At 40.9% G+C, this 20,168-nt stretch overlaps 1 protein-coding gene across 3 annotated transcripts; it reads right to left on the reverse strand.

Moving 5' to 3' along the window:
* Positions 1-1,913: 1,913 nt before the first annotated feature.
* On the reverse strand, positions 1,914-13,699 carry SLC52A3 (solute carrier family 52 member 3). Of its 3 annotated transcripts, none has more exons than XM_031954153.1 (5): positions 13,446-13,626; positions 11,643-11,832; positions 6,494-7,592; positions 4,359-4,482; positions 1,914-4,111 (listed from the first exon to the last, which is right to left on the reverse strand). In XM_031954153.1, the coding sequence occupies exons 3-5, from the start codon at positions 7,546-7,548 to the stop codon at positions 3,899-3,901; spliced, it is 1,392 nt and encodes a 463-aa protein (XP_031810013.1). In that variant the 5' UTR covers positions 7,549-7,592; positions 11,643-11,832; positions 13,446-13,626; the 3' UTR covers positions 1,914-3,898. The 3 variants fall into 3 exon arrangements, with proteins under 3 accessions (XP_031810013.1, XP_031810014.1, XP_012409086.1); XM_031954154.1 differs by lacking the exon at positions 13,446-13,626 and adding an exon at positions 13,005-13,168; XM_012553632.2 differs by lacking the exon at positions 11,643-11,832 and having other exon boundaries at positions 13,446-13,699.
* Between the last annotated feature and the right edge of the window lie 6,469 nt (positions 13,700-20,168).

The raw sequence follows: 20,168 nt of genomic DNA on the forward strand, positions 1-20,168 counted from the left end.
ACTGTATGAAGATGTATTCTGATGGAAGTGGACTTCTTTGACAAAGAGACCTAATTCGTTTCAATTGATCAATGATGGACAGAAACAGCTTACCAAAGAAAAACACTGGGAAATGAAGTAACTGTTTGATTTTTGTTTTTCTTCCTGCGTTATTTCTACCTTTCTGAATCAATTCTCCCTTGTGCAACAAGAAAACTTGTTTGGATCTGACACATACATTGTATCTAGGATATCTAGGACATATTCAACATATCTATATATATATGGACTGCTTGCCATCTAGGGTAGGGGTGGAGGGTGGGAGGAAAAATCGGAACAGAAGTGAGTGAAGGATAATGTTGTAAAAATTACCTGGCATGTGTTCTGTCAATAAAAGTTATATAATAATAAAAAAAATTTTAATAGCCTTTTATTTACAGGTTATAGTATTGAGTAACTTTACAGCATTAACAATTGCCAAACCTCTTGTTCAATTTTTTTCACCTCTTACCCTCCACCCTCCCCAGATGGCAGGATGACCAGTAGATTTAAATATATTAAAATATAAATTAGATACACAAAAAGTATAATGACCAAACCTTTATGTTGCTGTACAAAAGAATCAGACTCTGAAATATTGTACAATTAGCTTGTGAAGGAAATAAAAAATGCAGGTGGGCATAAATATAGGGATTGGGAATTCATTGTAATGGTTTCTAGTCATCACCCAGAGTTCTTTCTCTGGGTGTAGCTGGTTCAGTTCATTACTGCTTCATTGGAAATGTGAATCCAGATCTTGAACCAGATATTTACTAGATGTGTGGGTCCAGACTAGTCATTTAATCTCTTCCTCAATTTCCGCGATAAAATAGGGATAATAGCATCTACCTCACATGGTTGTTTTAAGGATCAAATGAGAAATGACATTTAAGGTGCTTCGAAATATTAAAATATTGCATAAATGCTAATTATGAGGCAATTAATTATGAAGCAAATACTGGAATTGAAGTCTCAAAGACCTGAGGGAAAATTTTACTTACCTTGGACACATATTTTGTGATTTTGGCTAAGTCATTTAAACTTTCTAGGTCTGTTTCCTCATTTGTAAAATGGGGGCAATAAAAGATTATTATAAAGACCTAATGGGATAACTTGGGTAAAGCACTTCAAACCCTTAAATGCTATTATCACTTATTATTCAAGTATCTCTTCCAGTCCTGACAGTTTTAAAACTCCTTTCATCTCTTCAAATTTGAAGATTTTCTGATTCTGGAATAGTTATGAGGTCTAATTCTCCTTGTTTTGGAAAAGATAAAAAGCTGATTTTATTTTATAGATTCCTGCAACATATGTATAGACATCTTTGAATACCTCATCCTCTTGTGCTATTTCAGCTTATACTTTGACCCCAAGTCTAAATTGCCTTTCTATCCAATTTCTACATCTCTCCTCCTTGCTATAATTGGAAATCATATTTGGTCCATTAAAAAATATGTTAGTCATGTATTGGATTACCTGCTATCTAGGAGAGGGGATGAGGAGAATGAGGAGAAAATTTGGAACACAATGTTTTGCAAAGGTTATTATTGAAAAACTTAACCATGAATATGTTTGGTAAATAAAAAGCTTTAATAAAAAAAAAAAGTTAGGCTCACTGCTACTTGGCAATCCTCTTCTCCAACTATTTCTCACCCTCCCAGATCTGGCACTTCCAAATCTTTTTCTCTGCTTGATGCTAGATGCTACTCATTCGCCTCTTGTCCTCTAAGCAGAGGGCTTCTTACTTTATCAAGAAGTCATTTATTGGGAACACCCCCTTTTTATTCTCTACCTCTTTCACCCTTATCTGCCCTACTTCCCTTCTCTACTTTAGTTCTTGGTAGAAGTAACCTTTCACCTTGCCAAGGTCAACCTCTGCCTGTGCAGTGTTCTCATTTTGTCTGCTCCAGAACTTGCCTTTTTGATCACTGATTCTCTTTCATCCTTTTTCCCTCATAGGCTCCTTTACTACATATGCATAGGTCATATCCAGATCATTATCATTAAAAAAAAAATCTTCAGTTGATCCTCTCATCCCCTATAGCTAACAAATAATATTTCTTTTTCCTTTTCTAAATATACCCATTTTGACTTCCTGTAAATTACATCTTCCTCTTGGATCCTGTCTCCTTGTGACTTCTGAGAATTCTCTTTCCTCCCCCCCCCACTTTGCCCATTTTTTCCGTCTCCTTTGGGATCTATGTTCTGTTACCTAAGTGTGAGTGTACCCAAAAGTACTCTTCTCCCTTGCCTTTTTTCTCTTTATGTGATTTCATTATATTTCCTGTGTTGGTGATCATATATCTATGCACTTGTGAGACCAAAATACCCAAAATATACATAGTACAGCCCTTATCTTCCTCCTGATCTCCAGCCCTACATCACTGACAGTTGGATATCTTTACCTATATATCCCATGTGTTTCAGATTTAACATTTCCAAAATATAACTTGTAATTTTCTCCTGTTAAATCCATCCTTTTGTCAACTTTCCCTTTTTTAGTCAAGGTACCACCATGGTTCAAATTCCATTCATTCAGGTTTACAACCTCAGAGTAATATTATTTCCTCTCCCTTAAATCCCTCCCTCTCCTCTCCCAAATCCATTGGTTGCCAAACCAATCAATTTTGTCATTATAACATCTGTCATTCATCCCTTTCTCTCCAGTTTAATCAACTGGTAGAGAACAGATATTTATTAAATATTGTTTGCCAGGAATTTTATTTTGTGCTAGAGATACAAACATATGAAAAAAAGTTTGCATTCTAATGGATGAAGCAAACAGAAAAATTAGATAGGACAAAAATATTGGGGGTAGGGGTGAGTGAAGGGTATTGAAATTCAGAAAGTCAGAAGCACTTTCTGAAGAAAAATGAACTTCACTCAAGACCTTTTACTCTTGCCTGGTTTCAGCCTTGGTTTCTCCTCTTCCTCTCCATTCTCCATGCAAGTGCCAATAGGATATTTCTAAACCACATTTCTGACCATGCTACTCCCCAGAGATTTTATTGACTTTCTATTGTTTCTAGGCTAAAACACAGAATCCTTAGATCTGGCACTTAAAAAAATTCTCCTAAACTAGCACTAAATCTCCCATTCCAAATTTATCTCCCATTACCTCCCTTCATGGGTTCTATATTCTAGCTATAGATCTATATTCTACCTAATAGCGATTATAAGTCTGATCTCGGCACTCGCATATCTGTTTCCAATCTGGAATGTCCCATCTTCTCATCTCGGCCTTTTAGCATCTTTAGCTTCTTTTAAAACTCGGCTCAGATGTCACCACCAATGGGAAGTTTCTCCCAATATGCTTAATTATTAGCACGTTCTTATTTCCATGGGTTGTGTTCGAGTTCCCTCATCAGGGATGGGAAGTTGTGTTTTTTACATTTTTTAAATCCCCAGCGCATAGTATAATATAGCAGGCATTTCGTAGCTAATTGTTGTATTAAATACGTAGAAAACCGATTTTATTGATCTCAGAAAGGAATGGATAAATGCATTTTAACTACGAAGCTAGAAAAGGACAAGTCTTGCCTCTGCCGCATACCGGCTGTGTGATTCTGGGCAGTTTCCTTACCCTTTGGGGTTCCAGAGAACTTGGCTCAAGGACTACTAGCCCACTCTCCCGCAGCGGCAGAGCACGCACCAAAAGCCAGTAACGCTGGATTCTGAACGCTGACCACGATGGAGTTCGTGGCTGTGACTGAGGCAGGGGGCTGATGGCTCAGGTTATGGAAGCTTTGACTCTGCTGGGGAAGGAGCGGGGGAGGAGCTGGGAGTGTCTGTGCCAGGGCCAGGGAAGCTCGGAGGGGGATGCGATGGGCTTTCCTGGCCCAGTGAAATTCAGCCCGGAAAAATTGTCTCCCGCACGCTTTCAGCTGGGACACTGCAGGCCGCTTCCGTCGGCGGACTTAAAAAAGTGCAGCACGTTGACGAGGGGAAACATGAGTATCGCCCCAAAAGCAGACCCCAGCTGTTCCGCTGCGCCACACCACACGAGGGCGCTGTGGCTCAGGTCGCGCAGCAGCACCCCAGTCATCACCTTCACGTAGCTCAGGGTCCCAGTGAAAAGCACCCAAGAGATAACCTGAAGGCACAAAGAGACATTCCCTTCTCTTGAGACAGGCCCCTCCAGGGCACCAAGACCTCCCGTGTAACTGGAGCCCCAGCAGCCGCTGTTTTCCCTCAGAACCACGGGAGATGACTCCCCCACCCCAAAAATCACACGGGGCCGGTACTGCTCTGCTCTGGTCTGGAAGGGCCCCGAGGCAGAAAAGGGAGGAGAAGAGGGAAGGATGGAGCGAGGCAGGGAGGGAGGGGCCAGAGCTACTCACAATGAGGGCTTCTCCCCACGGGGAGCCCTTCAGCGGCGGGCAGGGACTCAGGACAGCCGTGGCCATGTTGAAGGCTCCAAACCCGGTTCCCACCACGGTGATCATCCCCAGCCACGAGAGAGACCTGGGGAGGGAAGCAAAGGGAGGCTTCTCGTGTGAAGAAGTGGCCTCAGCGGAGACTTCACAGAAAGTGCCTCTCGATCCCCTCCCATATATACCCACAACTCCAAAGTAAACTTCTCAGGGAAGACTTTATCCAAAACAGAGAGGACTGATCACCTGCCCGCAGCCCTGGCAGGATGCCATATCCAGGAGGAACTATTCATGTCTCTGCTGCTTAGTTTTTATAACACTTTGGGGACATCTCCTACTTAAGCCTCAGTTTCCTGATCTGTAATTATGACAATTATGTAATTATCTTCCAACATTACATAGTTGATAAGAGAACTACCCTTGCATCTAATCCAGTCACAGAGTTAGTTCCTGCTCATATCCCTATCTACTTTTTAAGGTGATGAGCCCCGATTTTTTGTGTGCGACATTCAGGACTTGTTTATGTTAACACTGTAAATGTTCTTTTTCTCTGTGTGTATACCGTTTCAGTCAAGAATCTGGGATGTCTTGGAGAGAAGGAACAGTGTTTTCCATGTTTTTGTTTTCCCAAAGCCTATAACTACACCAACTGGGCTCTGCACACAAGGGAAATTCAATTTATATGATCAATGCAGTATTTACCAGCCTTCTTATACTCAAGGGGAGAGGTTACATTCAATTGAGACCTAGAATCCAAACAAGTCCAGGAGCTAAATTCCTCCATGACCCCTTTCCCTACTTCTAACCATCAATTCTGCTCCCACCTGGAGGTGGGAGAAAAAAGTATAACAGTATTTTAAAGATTTTTATGGCTGGAAGGAACTAATGTAAGGTGATTTAAGTGGTGACTTGCCACAAACTAAGATATCTAACCCAGGAATAGAAATTCATCAACTCTTTGCTCTGAAAGGGAACTTTAGAACATAGAATATTTGTCCAGGTAGACAAAATCTTAAAGATTGGTGGGGTCCAGTGGAAAGAGCATTCACTGGATCCAGAGACAGAGAATCCAGATTCAAATCCTGCTTCTGGACATTTAGTACCTCTTCACCTAAGAATAAGCAGGAACATCCAAGTTCTAATTTATCCCAAGACACTAGCTGTATGACCTTGGGCAAGGCATTTAACTTTGCCTCAGTTTCCTCATCTTTCCTTGGGGAAGGAAATGGCAAACCCCTTCTGTATCTCATACAAGAAAATCCCAAGGAATCAGGAAGAGTTAGCCATGAATGAAAGGACTGAAGGACAAAAACAGTAATACCTGGCTTCCTTCCAAGTTCAAGTCTGCCTAAAGAAACTTCTTTTAGATCCTTTCATTTAGATCCTTTTAGTTATCTATGTTTCTTTAGCTTATCTTATCTTTAATTCTCACATTGTAAACCTTGTTTATAACAAATAGATTAATCAACCAATCAATATTTAAACTGCCATAATTTACTTAACATCCCTAAGCTTCAACTTCCTTATCTGCAAAAAGAAAGGTTGATTTTTGTATCATAGAATCCTTTGACAATCTGGTAAAGCTTATGGATCCTTTCTCAGAATAATTTTAATATAAAAGTGCAAATATTTTTTTAAAAACGAAGTCTACAATGTATACTTATATTGTATTTGACTTATACTATGTATACTTATATTGTATTTGACATATTTAACATGTATTGACCATCTGGGGGAGGGGATGGAGGGGAAGAAGGGGGAAAATTGGAACAAAAGATTTGGCAACTGTCAATCCTGTAAAATTATCCATGCATATAACTTGTAAATAAAAAGCTATTAAAAAAAACAAAAAAGTCTACAGAACCTCTGGACTAGATGGACTCAGGTCTCTTCCAGTTGTATATCCATCTTTAATTTTGCTTAGTTTGGAGGAAGAGAAAATTGGGGCCAAGAGAAGGATATGATTTGCCCAAGTTGGGCAAAGCTGGCAGTAGGACCCGGAGGTTTTTACTTCCTAGTCAAATTTTTTGTACTCCTCCTTTCCCTATTTCTCTTTGCTACTCTATTCCCCATCCCTCCGACTGAGAGCCAGGGTCACTTACCTACTAGATAGGCACATAGCCAGGAGGCAGGAGAGGGGGTTGGCCATGGCACTAAGTGCTGCAGACAGGTGATAGGCCATAGAACTGTAGGGCATGCAAGAGTAAGTCTGGACAGAGGGGAGGATTCCGTTGGTGAGAGCATTCACAAAGACCACCAAAAAGTAGATGAAGGCTAATTGGGCCTGTGGCCGGATGGTGACCTGCTTCTCCTCAGGCAGGACTACAGATGGGCAGCTGTCTCTGTTGCTGCTGCCAGTTTCCTGGAGCTGGAAAGATCTGAGAGTCACCTGACTGACCAGGAGGTCCTCAGTAGAGAGTTCCCACTGCTTAGGGAGACGAGTCAGTCCAAAGAAGGCAGCCAGGCAGCTGGCCATCATGACTGTCAGCAGGAGAAAGAAGACAAAGGGGGAGAAGTTGGCTTGCAAGTAACAGGTCTCTGGCTGAGGGGTGCTGGTGGTGAGGTCAGGTTTCACAGTGATGTTCAGTGACTCAAGGATGAAGGATGCTTTAGTGCTGTTAGGTGGCTCAGTGGTTATAGAGCTATTGGTGACTTGGGCACAGGTGTTGAGCCCTGAGCCTTGGGCCAGAGCCACCAGAGCAGGGAGGAGACCACTCAGGCCTTCCCCAACAAAGTAGGAGGTGAGATATCGGGCTGGCAGGCGGGCCATGAAGGGCAGAAAAGTGACAGAGGAGGTGCAGTCCACCAGAGCCAGGAAGAAAGTAAGGACCAGGAAGGCCGTGCTATGGGGAGCACCGGCCACCACTGACGTCTTCTCCCACAGGAAAGCGAAAAGGAGGCAGGCGGTGGTGCCCACGGCTAGTACTACATAGATGATGGGGATCTCAGGGAGGCAGCCAGGCCGGAACCGGTGGAGCAGGGTGATGAGGAGGGGTCCCACATTGGCTAACTGGATGATGATCGTGAGGTAAGAGGGAAGGTACCAACCCTCAGGTAGTTTTTCTACCAGCAGAGGCAACTCTACCCAGAGTCCGTTGATGGCCACCCAGGAACCAGAGCCAAAGATGCATACTAATAGGTGGATGAGCAGAGCCATGGAGTCTTTTTTCTGGGGACTTCCAGGATTGTCTAAGGACTGCCCTATTGAAGGAAAGAGGAAATTGTTTTAATTTGCAGTATTTACCCACAGAACTTGTGCACCTTGCGCCCACATTTTAGAAGCCAATATCAAGGGGAAATATCATGACACATTGTTCCTCCATCATTGACATAAATTCTCTCCTCTTCTCTCCCTTCTTCCCTAACCTCCTCACAAGGCTTAGAGCAGATGAAGAGGTGTGAACAGCATAGAATCATATATGTCAGAGTTGGAAAGTGGCATAATAGCTGAGAGGAACTTTCAGAGCCACCTAAATTGGAACCCTTTTTAAAATTGAGAAACAGAGGCTCAGAGATAGGAAGAGGTTGGACCATGTCCAAGAAACCTGACAATGGATTTCTACCCCTGAGGGGGCAGAGAAGTGGGAGGAGTGTGGACAAGGAGAAACTAGAAACGATGTTAAAGAGGAAGTCAGAGAAGGGCAGCTTAAACATGGAGAGAAAAAAGCCTAGTTGTAGTGAAGAAATAAAGCAACCACTTGGGTGTTTGAGTGAAGAGTTTGGGTGGGCGTGGACAGGGCAGGTTGCCAGTAGTGCATTTTGGCTTGAAGTGGAGGTTTTGTTTGGAGAATTGGCCAGAGATGTGACATTTGGAGATGTCCAAGGAGAACCAAAGGAGATATAAATATAGAGTGAACAATGGAGAGGCATTGAGTGAGAGAGAGCCAGAGGACCTGAAGGAGAGAATGAAGGATCAGCAGAAAGAGAATGTGCAGAAGAAACAGTAGATGGGAGAAAGAGAGAGAGAGAGAAGAGTGAATGAGAGGTAGGGTGAGAAAGAGTTGGAAGAGCAAGTCAGAGAAAAAGAAAGAGGTAGGGAGAGGAAGTGAAAAATAGAATAAGAGATGCCGAGTGCATTGAAGAGGACAAAATGGATGAGGGTGTGTGTGTGAAACACAGGATTTGGTGTTTAGCACGACTGTATGTTCATGATTATGTAGCTATGCCCTTGGCTTTAGGCAGAAGTTCACTATTTCCCCTTTCCCCACATCTCCCACCCTATACACACCTGCCTTTAGCCCCTATGCTTCCTTCCCAGACCAGCCTGAATTGTAGGAGGGAGGCTGGCTTGAGAGCAAACTGGAAACTATTTGCAGAAAATAATATTTTTCTAAGCACTTTTCACAAGCAGGAAGAGGCAGATCAGGAATTAAACACATTGTGTGTTTTTGTTCAAGACTTAGGGAGTGGAAACTCCTTCCATTATTGTAGATGAGCAACTCATCTGTAACTTAACCAGCTTAGAGAGAATGTCCTTGTGAGTTGAGAAATTAAGTGACATTCTTGTGGTTACATTGCCAATATGTGAAAGCTCAAACTTTCCTGGCTCCAACACTTGTCCCGAACCCCCTATAGCATGGTATCTCTTACAACCCAATTCTACAGAGAAGGGAAATAGAAAAAGTAGGAAGGTCCTCTGAAGTGGGCTGGAGTGATCTTGTTTAGCAGGAGTGGAGCTGATGAGCATGTGATTGGCTTTAATGAACCTGGGTTACCGGTTAGGATTATTTTAAAGAAAAATACTTTCTTGTTAATAATTGTGTTCCCAGCACTTAGCACAGTGCTTGGCACATAGTAGATGCTTAAGAAAAGTTTATTGGATTGAATTAGGAATTAGACAGCCTTTGTTCATTCAACCTCAGTCCCCACAACAGTGATCTTGACCCAGGTTAGGCTATTCGGTGGAGGGCTGGGAGCTTATGCTAACTCACCCAAGGCTGAGTATAAGATTTATATTCAAGAGCATCAATTTTGTCCTGGGAATCTTCCTGCCAACTTCTCAAATCAATCTCATGATATAATGAGAACTGTGGTGGGAGGGAGATCGGAAGAGGAGAGAAGGAATAGCTCTTAGTTCCTCCATTCCTGATTTTGGAGAAACTTAGAAGATGAAAGAATTCTGAGTCACTGTTGGGATTCTGTACTCTTAACTGTTAGCATTAGGAACGGTGTTAGTGGGAGTAGGAACAGAGGTTACGTGCTTCTCCAGGAAATGCTGTCACCTATCTCACAGGTTATTCTACTGCTTTGAAATTTGGCTATGAGAGTTTGCAGGCGATGAAAAAGTTGAGATGGGAGGCAAGTGTGTGCTGTGATTACAGCACAGAATAGTGGATAGGACACTGAATTTGTTAGCAAAAAGATGGCCTGCGTTCAAGTTCTTGCCTTAAGAAAGTAGCTATGAAAGCCTGTTAAGTCACTAACCTCTGTATGCCTTAGTTTCTTAATCTTTAAAAGAAGGAAGAATGGATTTAGTAACTTTTTAGGTTCCTCTCAGCTTTGCTCAGATGTAGAGCTATCTATATAGTGCAACAAGGCTAAGTAGAATCCCAGCCTCAGAGCTAGACAGAACTTTTGGAAGTCCTAATTCTGGTTTTACCAGAATGCTATATAATTGCAGTAACATGCCTTAGAGCTAAAAGGGACCTAAAGGATTCTCTGCTCTGGTGTCTTCATTTTATCTAGAAAACAATTTAATAAGTTACAGAGATCTTCTGATCTGCTCTTCCCACTGTACCAATCATTTCTCAATACAGTCATGGATTTGAAAAATAAGACTTTTCCATCCTCCAAAGAGCTGGGACACTGAGGCTGAACAGATGACAGGTAGGCAAGTAGGTACTCGGCCAATCCTCTATGGGAACAAAGGAAATCTTTCCTGCATGTTAGATGTTATAAATTAGGCAAACATTGACACTAAACTGGGTGAGGCTCTCAGTAGCTTTAACTGCCTGATCTCTTCATGAGTCAGAACTGACTGGATTAGTTTTCTGGATTTTCAGGAGGACTTCCTGAAAGAAAGGGAATTTTCTTTAGGCTACTCCTTGATTCTTTCCTGCCTCTTACTGGCACTCTTCCTAGGGAAAGGTTTAGATTTAGAGCCTCAAGGGCTCATAGAATTTAGAGCTCAGTGAATTGTAGAGTTCTTGAAATACATTTAACAGAAGAAATTAGATTAGGGAGTGGAGTTTGCATAAAGTTTGCATAAAGTCACATAGGGGATTAGTAGCAGAGCTGGGTTTGAACCCAGGCCCTGTGACTCTTTCCTTGAGACTGCCTGTCAAATTCTTTTTAGCTTGTAATCTAATTTCTCCCCTTTACTCCCTCCCCTAGCTAGTTTTTTTTCCTATTCCTCAATTTCTTTTCCCCATCTCCCCTGGAATACCTTACCTACCTCCAACCCAATCCTGGTAGGTATACCTTTCCTGCAAAGGTCCATTTCCTCCAAATATTATTTTTGTTTGTTTGTTTTGTTATAATGGAACTAGTGTTAGCTCTTATAGGAATAAGGAAAGTTTAATTCTATCACATTTCTTAGATGTCATGTATGACATGTTATTCCATTTGCCTAATTGTTCTTTTTGGCCAATATTCTATTTTCAAGTGTCCCTTTCCCATTCTCCCAATCATTCTTTTATATGCGGACATTATAAGTTTCAAGTATCCTTTTAGCTCCTAGACTTGTTAAGTCTTAAGATTCTACAAATTATGCCTCATTCTAACCATCCACCATTATACCCCATAACTTTTCATTAAGGCTTTACACTTTAGTCAGATCCCACACATCAGACTCATTTTGTCCTGGGTCATGGACTCCCACATGTTCTCCCCAACTTGGACTCCTCAGTATCTCCATTTTTACCTCTCCATACCCTGGTTATCCTTTAGTCTCAGAATCTGGTTTTATCTCCTCAGAAAATCGAAATAATTACAAATCCCTAGAATATCAAGATTGGAAGGGGTTTAGACCCTCTAGTCCAATCTCCTTATTTGAAAAGGGAAGTGATCACATAGTGAACAGAGCTGGGACCAGACCTCAGATGTGCCATTTTATGATCTGGTAGATCTTGCATAAATTACCCTTTTGAGAAAGGTTAATTTTCCAGTTTTTCCATCTGTAAAATGAAGAGGCTGGATTAGTGCCATCTAAGGTTTTTTTTCCCAGTTCAGAATCTATGATCTTTCCAGTCCCAGAACAGGAATTTAAGTCCACAGTTATCGCTAACTTTTCTGAACTATTTGGATACTTACAGTCTGTCCCATGCAATCAAACACTGGAGCACATGCCGTCTTGAATGGTTTTAATTGTTTCTTTGTCTTCCCAGTCAAACTGTATTCACAAGTTGTCAAACTATAGCATTCAAGGTGGAAAGCCTGTTTAGTCTCTGGATATGCTCCTTGGTCTCATCATTATTGCGATGTGGTAGAAAGTGCACTGGTTCTAAAGAGAGATTTTATTTCAAATCTTGTTTTAGATATTCCTTACCTCAGGAGCTTATCATTTTCTTTCTGAGCCTTGGTTGCCTCATAAGTAAAATGGAGAGGGAGGGGGGTTTGCTAGATGGCCTTTAGGGTCCCTTCCAGCTCTATATATTTGCTGCATGATTTCTGCAAGTTGGCAGAATCACACAGCCAGAATGAAGAACATTATCTTTTAGAGATGGAAGAAACAGCATAGAAGATTAGTATGAGTGTGATTTTTGTCTTATCAGGAAGGAATGAAATCAGCAGGATGGTTAGATTGAGACATGATCAGAAACACAGAATGCTTGAGCTGAAAAGTACCTTACAGCATAAAGAGAAAGCATCAAATTCAACCTCTAATTTTCAGAGGGCAGCTGAGGGTTCAGTGGATAGAATGCCGGGCATCTTCCCGAGTCCATTTTTAGCCACAGATACCGACTAGCTGTTTGACCCTAGACCAGTCATTTAACCCTGTTTGTCTCAGTTTCTTCATCTTTAAGAACTGGAAAAGGAAATGGGAAACCTCTCCATTACCTTTGCCAAGAAATCTCCAAATAAGGGCATGGAAGAGTTAGACATAACTGAAAAGATGACTAGGGAATAACTGGGATAGAAAGAAATGATTTGCTCAAAGTCACATTACTGTTAAATAGAAGTACACTTTCTGACTCCAAATCTAGGTCTCTTTGTATTAGTGTTAAGCACTTCATACTAGTTGCCATGTCTATTGGCGCTTTCCATTTTATAGACCCCTTGACAGAGAATTTCTTACTCATCCTTGCAACTTCCCTATAAGTAGGGAGGATTGAACCAATATCTTTTTTTTTACGGAGGCAGAAAAACTTCAAGGTGGAAAAGGGATATTAACTTATTAACCTATCATACAGCTAATAAGTGACACAGCAGGCAATTAAACCCAGGTCTCTTTAATCCAAATGCCACCATGCTCTGTTCATGATGCTATAGCTGCTTCTTCCAGTTTTAAAGGAATAAATTTTTAAAATGGCTTAGATGTAGGGGTAAGATGAGGAAAAGCAGGGTAAAAAGGACCTAGGATTCTTAAAGTAGGGGAAGGGTAAAATTCTCTCTCGGGAAAGACTGCTCTGGAAGACCAGTTCTTAGTGAATCCCATGGAGTTTCCCACAATACCTATTGATCCATTATTAGCCATGACACAAGGGTTAGGCTTCTGCAGAAACTGTGGCATTAAGTTTTTCAATCCGATCAGTTTTTCCGTGGCACTGATGTTTCCTTCTGTCTGTTCTATAAGTCAGTCAATAAATATTTATTAAGCACTAAAAGCTGAGGACAGAAAGAAAAAGTTCCTGATCTCAAAGAGCTTAATATTTAATGGGGAGATTTAAAAAAGGACTAAATGATCTCTGGTCCCAGATCTTGGTCCTGTAAGTCCATAAAACCAGAGGCGTGTTCAGTCTGGAGGGCAGCCTATATGCTCTTCTACCACCCAGGCAGCAGGAGCTCTGGCTGGCTAAGTCTCCTCTTCAGCTCTCCCAAATATAGTCCTCCCAGCTCCCCCTATTCCCTTTAGTTTGGTCATTCCCAAGAGCCCTGCTTCCCAAGCGTATTTACCTGGAGGCAGCCTGTGTCAGGAGGACTAGGGGAGAGTTGCGAGTACTGGCCCTGGTCCAGATCACTCTGCCCTGACTTGGGAGTCTTGCTTCCCTACTGGGCTCCTGGGGGCAGTCCAGGGACGTAGTGCCCTAGTTCTCACATGAACAGATGCCAGACATCTGAGCAAGGTCAGTTCCAGCACGCCCCAACAGGGGAGGGATTCACAAACCATTCTCTGGGTCCCTCTGTCTTAACCCCCTCCCCTAGCTTCCCCTGTTCCTCCCCTTTCCCTATCCCTCATCCCCTTTCCCGATCCAATGGGTGGAGATGAGGTGGGGAAGGAAGGAGGGACTCGAAGGAGTTGGGGGAGTGCCCCTGTCACCTTGCCAGATCTTCTACTGGGGAGGAGAAAAAAGCCTGGAACAAGGAGCCTGTCGAGACCTTGTCCTTCCTGTTCCTACCAAGGTCTGGGGCTAGAGGAAGGTAGGGGAAGTCGACCAAAAGCTTCCTTAACCCATCATAACTACTTGGAAGTAGATGAAAAGGCACTGAGAAACTCCGTTTCTGTCTGTCTCTCACTGTCTCCTGGTAGTAAACGCTAGGGCACCTTCTTCATCTCTCCAGGTATGTCTCTCCTTTTACTCAGTGCTTCTTCCACCCTGGGTTACCTGAATAGCAGGTTCCTGCTCTCTTCTCAGGAGGGGCAAACTGGTAGCTAAGCATTAACTTGTCCCGTTTCTTGCTTGGGGACCCAAGGAAATTGAACTGAGGATTCCAGGGTCACCTGATATCCTTGGCTACTGCTCAGGTGATAACCTTCCTTCTAATCTACCCTCCACCCCTTTTCCTCCATTGCCTCTCCCAGGGACTAAAGGGATTCTGGTTAGATTAGACATCTAGGAATGTGACCTCCTGGCTAGGGATGAGTTAGTTGGGAGTCAGAATTTAAAGATGATTGTGAGTGGGATCAGAAAAATAAAATGATCTGGGGGGTCTAAGGTGATCTTAATACAGCCCTAGAATCTGGATTCTAGTCCTAACTTTCCTCTCTGATCCTCAGTTTCCCCATATATAAAATGAAATGTTGATTTAGATAGCTAATAAGAACCCTTCTAGCTCTTATTTTCTAAATTCCTTTTTGCCTCATTCTATGATTGCCCTTGGGTATTAAGGCTTGAGCCAGGGAATTGAGCTTGCTTTTCATCCTTCCAAGTTGAGCAGTGATTATCTTAAACACTGCCCCAGTGTATCCCTACTCCAGCTCCTGAAGAAGTTCATCAGGCAGAGTGGTATTCTCCCCTACACTTGCCCTCTCTGAAGCATAAGGGATATTGTTCATTCTTCTGAAAAGGGCTTTGATGATCAGAATTGGAAAGGATCCTAGATTTGAGTGTGTCAGAGCTGGGAGAGACCTTAATAGAAATATAACCAGACGACCTAGACTTGAACTGCTAATTACTTGAATGATAAATCACCTAAACTCTCAGACTCAGTTTCCTCATTTAGAATATGAAGATTACAGATGCTCATCAAGTGTTGCTTCAGTGCTGATAGAATGTTAGAACTGAAAGGATTGATGATTTTCAAGTACAACCTGAATCACTAATGTCTTGTGGAGTCAAAAAATCATAACTCGCCAATCCTTTAATAGTTTTAATACTTTTCAAAATATTAACAATTTACTTTTGCAAAAAAACAAAAAAAAAACATTCACTTTTGCAAAACCTTTAGTTTCATATTTTTCTCCCTTCCTACCTCCTCTTCCCCAAACAGCAAGCTAAACATGTGCAATTCTTCTAGACATTCTAATCCTCTTTCCACGAGACTAAAACTTCACTGTTCCATATGGTCTTGTATTAATGTTTACTAGTCCAAGTCAAGATCCTTATCCCCCAACAGTGCAAAGAGGGCAAAGACCATTGTCTATATTTCTTTGTATTCTCCACAGCACCTATCACAAGATGAAATAGTTGCTTAGTATAACCTACTTGATAACAGGTTCCAGGTCATAGCCTTGGAGCTCACAGTTGAATAGAAAACTGGCCATGTCAAATAAAATGTAGCCACTAGCTGGCATCAGTGAACAATCATTTTTTTTTAATGCTCACCCTGTAGAGGATATCCTAGATTTAAATTCTGGAATCCTGGATTTAAACTCTACTTCTAACTCAGTGGCTGGAGGCAAAAGACAAATGGCTTAATTACCGAGTAACTGCAGGATCACCAATTTACCATGAATGTTCCCTATACCTGTGAAATCATAGACTAAAAGGACTCTAGCTCTACTTAGAGACCACACTGGGGTAAGGGAAAGGGAGAATACCTACTGGGGGAGAAGAAAGGGAGAATACCTACTGTATGTCTAATAATGTGTTATTATCTCACTTGATCCTCATAATTCTATAAGGTAGGTGCTATGATAGTCCCCATTTTACAATTGAAACAAAATGAAGTCAAACAAAAATTGAGTGCCTTGCCCAGGCCACACAGCTAGAAGTATTTGAGGTGAAACTGGACCTTAGGTCTCCTCGACTCCAGGCAGTGCTTTTATCCATGGTGCCATCTAGCTGCCCCATGAACTAAAATAAATGTAATGGACTCCTAAGGGGAATTGGTTAAACTTGAATTCCAAAACTATTAACTATATAGGTAGAGAATGGAGAACACATCCTGAATAGATGAATAGATCACAGCCTGAATAAAAAAAAAAAATTTAGTGATTCAGTTTGTACTTGAAAATCACTAATCACTAATATCTCATGGCAGTTAAAAAAAATGTTGATTTGACAAAGAAAATGATGAAAAGAATAGTGGAGGGAGAATGGCTTTAGCAGTTCTAGGTGTTAAAGTGTATTATTAAGTGGCAGTCATTATTACTCTTATTTTTTTAGAGAGATCAACAGAACACTAAACACAGGAAAATTCAGAAACAAAGGAACTCAACGGAGTATTTAATAAAGCGAAAAAGAGGTGAAAAGCTGTCCATTCGATAAAAAAAAAAAGGAATCTGGTAGAGATGCTCCTCTACATTCTAACTGGAAATGTTACCGAAATACAAAGATCATGTCTATTGTTTGTCCTTCCTTCTTAAAGAGGACCAATGACATCAGGAGGAGGATGACTTCCAAGTGATTTGGCAGACTTGGGCAAAGTCATCAGTTTTACTTTTTTCTTCAGAGGAGTCATCTGTGACTAGTGGCCAGATATAGATCAAGACGACTGAAGATGGCTCTGTATGCAGTGGGAAACCTTGGCTTAGTTAAAGTCTTTCCGGGTCTGAGGGTATACTCATTCAGTAATTAAGACTTGGTACAGTTGCTATTTATATTCACTCAGAGCCATCAAAATGCAAGCAATGACCAAGGAAGGCTTGGACTGGGGCCTGTTATTGGTCAATCAGTGAGAAGCAAGGGCGAGTTGAATTTAAAGCCATTTGAGAACATATGAGCATTAAGAAAGCCTGTTTTTTTTCAGAGCCATATTTCAAGAAATCATAAATGAAAGACGAGTTAATTGTCCTCAATAAAACAAACCAACAACAATACAATAATGATGAAATGAATAAGAAAAAAATTTAGACCCCCAAGCCCCAAAATACCTTGCAAACATAAGCAGTCACAACTCGAGTTCCCCTGGATAGAGCACCCACATATAAGAGTATGTTTCTCTTTGTGGACAGATTAAATGCAGGAGGAAGAAAAAGTCAGCATTACCCAATTGGATCTGATCTATTGGGTCCTTCACGGAGACAGCTACTACTACTATTGGATTCAAGTGAGGCAGTTGTGCAACCCCAGTCTCATGGCAAAATGTTGATTGGAAATACTGGAGATGGCCCTGTATGCAGTTGGAGACCTTGGCCTTTTTAAAGCTCCGGTTTTCAGTTCCAATTGTTTAGTGATGAAGAAGACAACCATCTACACCCAGAGAGAGGAACTGAGTTTGGTTTACAACATAGCACTTTCATTCTTGCATAAATATGTATGCACATATTAGATTTAACATATATTTCTACCATGTTTAACATATATTGGACTACTTACTGTCTAGGAGAGGGGTGTAATATTTTCGTCAAAGTCCAACTGCCTTATTATCTCCTCCACTTAAGGCTCAGCTAGTTTTCTGGAGGCCTTCCAGAGTCTTGGTTTCAGTGGAGACTTGAAAGGAGAGCCTGCCACCAAGGGGGTGTGAGATAGGATGAATCTGTCCGAGTCCAAGGGTTTGTGCTCCAGCCTTCAGTCTGCTTGTCTCTCTCAATCTCTGAATCCCAAGGTTTGTGCTTTAGCCTTCACCCACCACAAAGGTAGACAATGGAATGAATCTCTCTCAGCTTCCTAGAGCTTCTAGTGCACTTGTCCTTTCTGGCCCTGAGAGTTTCTTGCTTATATGCACCACACTGAGTATACACCAATCATCATATCACTAGGAAACCATTATTTGTTGTACGATTAAATCAATGCTAAACTAGATTTAACCATTGTCTCCTCAGTTCCATTTAGTAATTCCACTTAGTACTTTGTTTCAAGTTCTGGCCCATAACATTATTTGTTGTAGGATTAAATCAACACTAAACTAAATTAAACCATTGTCTTTTCAATTCCACTTAGTACCTTGTTTCAAGTTCTGGCCCATAACAGGGGGTGGGGGAAAGGGGACAAAAATTGGAACACAAGGTTTTGCAAGGGCTAATGTTGAATAATTGTCCATGCATATGTTTTGAAAAATAAAACGCTTTAATAAAGGGGAAAAAAATAAAGCTACGGTCTTTCCCAAGTCTCATTTTGAGGCAACACCCATTCAGTAATGAAAGCTAGGAAAGAATTGAAGTAAACTATAGCCTTCTTTGCCTTCACAAAAAAAGACCTTCAGAGTTTCTGGCCAGACAGAAACAATTGCTATTTATACTCACTCTGAGCCATCAAAACCTAAAGAATGACCCAGGAAGGCTTAAACTGGGGTCTATCATTGGCCAATCAGTGAAAAACCAGGGCGATTTGAGTTTAAAGTCATTTGAGTCCATATGGGCTTTAAGAAAGCCTCGTTTTTGAGAGTCATATTTCAAGAAACATAAATGAAAACTAAGACGAGAGAGTTAATTTGTCTCCATTAAAAAAAAAAAAAACTAACAACACAATAATCAAATAAGTAAGTAGGAAAGAAAAATCTAGCCCCCAAATCCCAAGATATTTTGCAAATATAAACAGTCACAATTTATATTCCTTTGGACAGAGCATTCATGTAAGGGTATGACTCCTTATGTGGACAGAGGAAGAGGGGGAAAGAAAAAGTAACAACTGGAGTTGGCCTAGTATGTCCCCCAGGGAGGCATCTCCTCATAGATTGTTGTTTACCCTTCATTCCAGAAGGTGACTAATGACACCTGGAGTGTGATGCTTTAATTTTAAAGTGAATTGGATTTAAGTGAGTTAGAGCTGTGCAAAGACATCATCCAACTCTCTCCTCCAGATCATTAAAATCCAGGGGAAAAACACAGCTCAGAACAACTGGCTTTGGCCATCATGTACTTCTCTCAGCTGTAGGTAAGAAATGTATTCTTAACCAAAGAAGGGAAAAAGGCAATGACAAAACTCTTTGTCTTTTTCCTTTTCTGTTTTTTAGTTGATCTGATGGGTATGGAATGATACCTCAGAGTTGTTTTAATTGACATTTCTCTAACCAATAAAATTCAGAGCATTTTTTTCCTTATAACTATATATAACTTTGGTTACTTCATCTAGAAACGTTCCTTGGACCATTTATCAACTGAGGAATTGCTCCTTCTGTGTAAATTTGACTCAGTTCTCTATGTATTTGAGAAATGAGGCCTTTATCATAGATTTGCTATAAATTTTTTTCAGAGCTATGATTACTGAATATTTCCCTGCACCATTTTTGACCCTCTTTATTCTTTTCTGTCTGTCTTTTCTCTTTCTCTCTCTGTCTCTCCTTTCACCCTGTCCATCCTCATAAGTGTTTTGCTTCTGATTACCACTTTCTCCAATTTTCCCTTCTTTCTATCAGCATTCCTTCCCTCTTTTATCCCCTTCCCCTCCAATTTTTCAGTAGGATTAGATAGATTTCTATACCCAACTGAGGTTGAGATTAATGTTCAAGTGCTTTCCTTACTATTAGCATCTTCCCAGCTTGTACAGTAGTATAAGCTCTTTCACATTTCCTTTATATGACATAATTTACCTCATTCTACCCTCACTTTTCCCTTCTTCCTGTACATTTCTCTTTGTCACCCATTAATTTTATTTTTTAGATATAATTCCATCATATTTGATTCATGTAGATGTCATCTCTCTATATACACTTCTAACAGCCTTAATAATGAGAAAGTTCTTAGGAGTTAAAAGAAATATAAATTTTGATCATTTAAGCTTCATAAAATATTTTGGGGTTTGAGGACTAGATTTTTTTTTTCTCTTTCCTATTTATTTATTCTATAATTAAAAAATAACTGGGATGATTAACTCTTCTGTCTCTTGTAGTTTCATTTGTGATTTCTTGAAATAGAACTCCAGAAAATCCATTGGGATTTAAATGGGATTACTTCACTGTGTCTTTAAACTCAAATCACTCTGGCTTTCATTGATTGAATAATGATAGGCTCCAGTTCAAGCCTCCCCTAGTCTTTTGTTTGGGTTTTCAGGACTCATAGTGAGTATAAATAGTAAATGTTTTTGTTCTGACCAAAAACTCTGAGGATTTTCCCCTCCTTGACTGGTTCTTTTGTGA

This window comes from Sarcophilus harrisii, chromosome 2 (assembly GCF_902635505.1).
Source record: "Sarcophilus harrisii chromosome 2, mSarHar1.11, whole genome shotgun sequence".
Taxonomy (NCBI): Eukaryota; Metazoa; Chordata; class Mammalia; order Dasyuromorphia; family Dasyuridae; genus Sarcophilus; species Sarcophilus harrisii.

Coding starts and splice junctions, on each gene's coding strand:
- SLC52A3 (XM_012553632.2), bottom strand. CDS start 7,548: ATGGCTCTGCTCATCCACCTATTAGTATGCATCTTTGGCTCTGGTTCC. Junction 4,483..6,493: donor GCTATGTGCCTATCTAGTAG/GTAAGTGACCCT, acceptor TTCCCTCCCCAG/GTCTCTCTCGTGGCTGGGGA. Junction 4,112..4,358: donor CGTGGGGAGAAGCCCTCATT/GTGAGTAGCTCT, acceptor TTGTGCCTTCAG/GTTATCTCTTGGGTGCTTTT.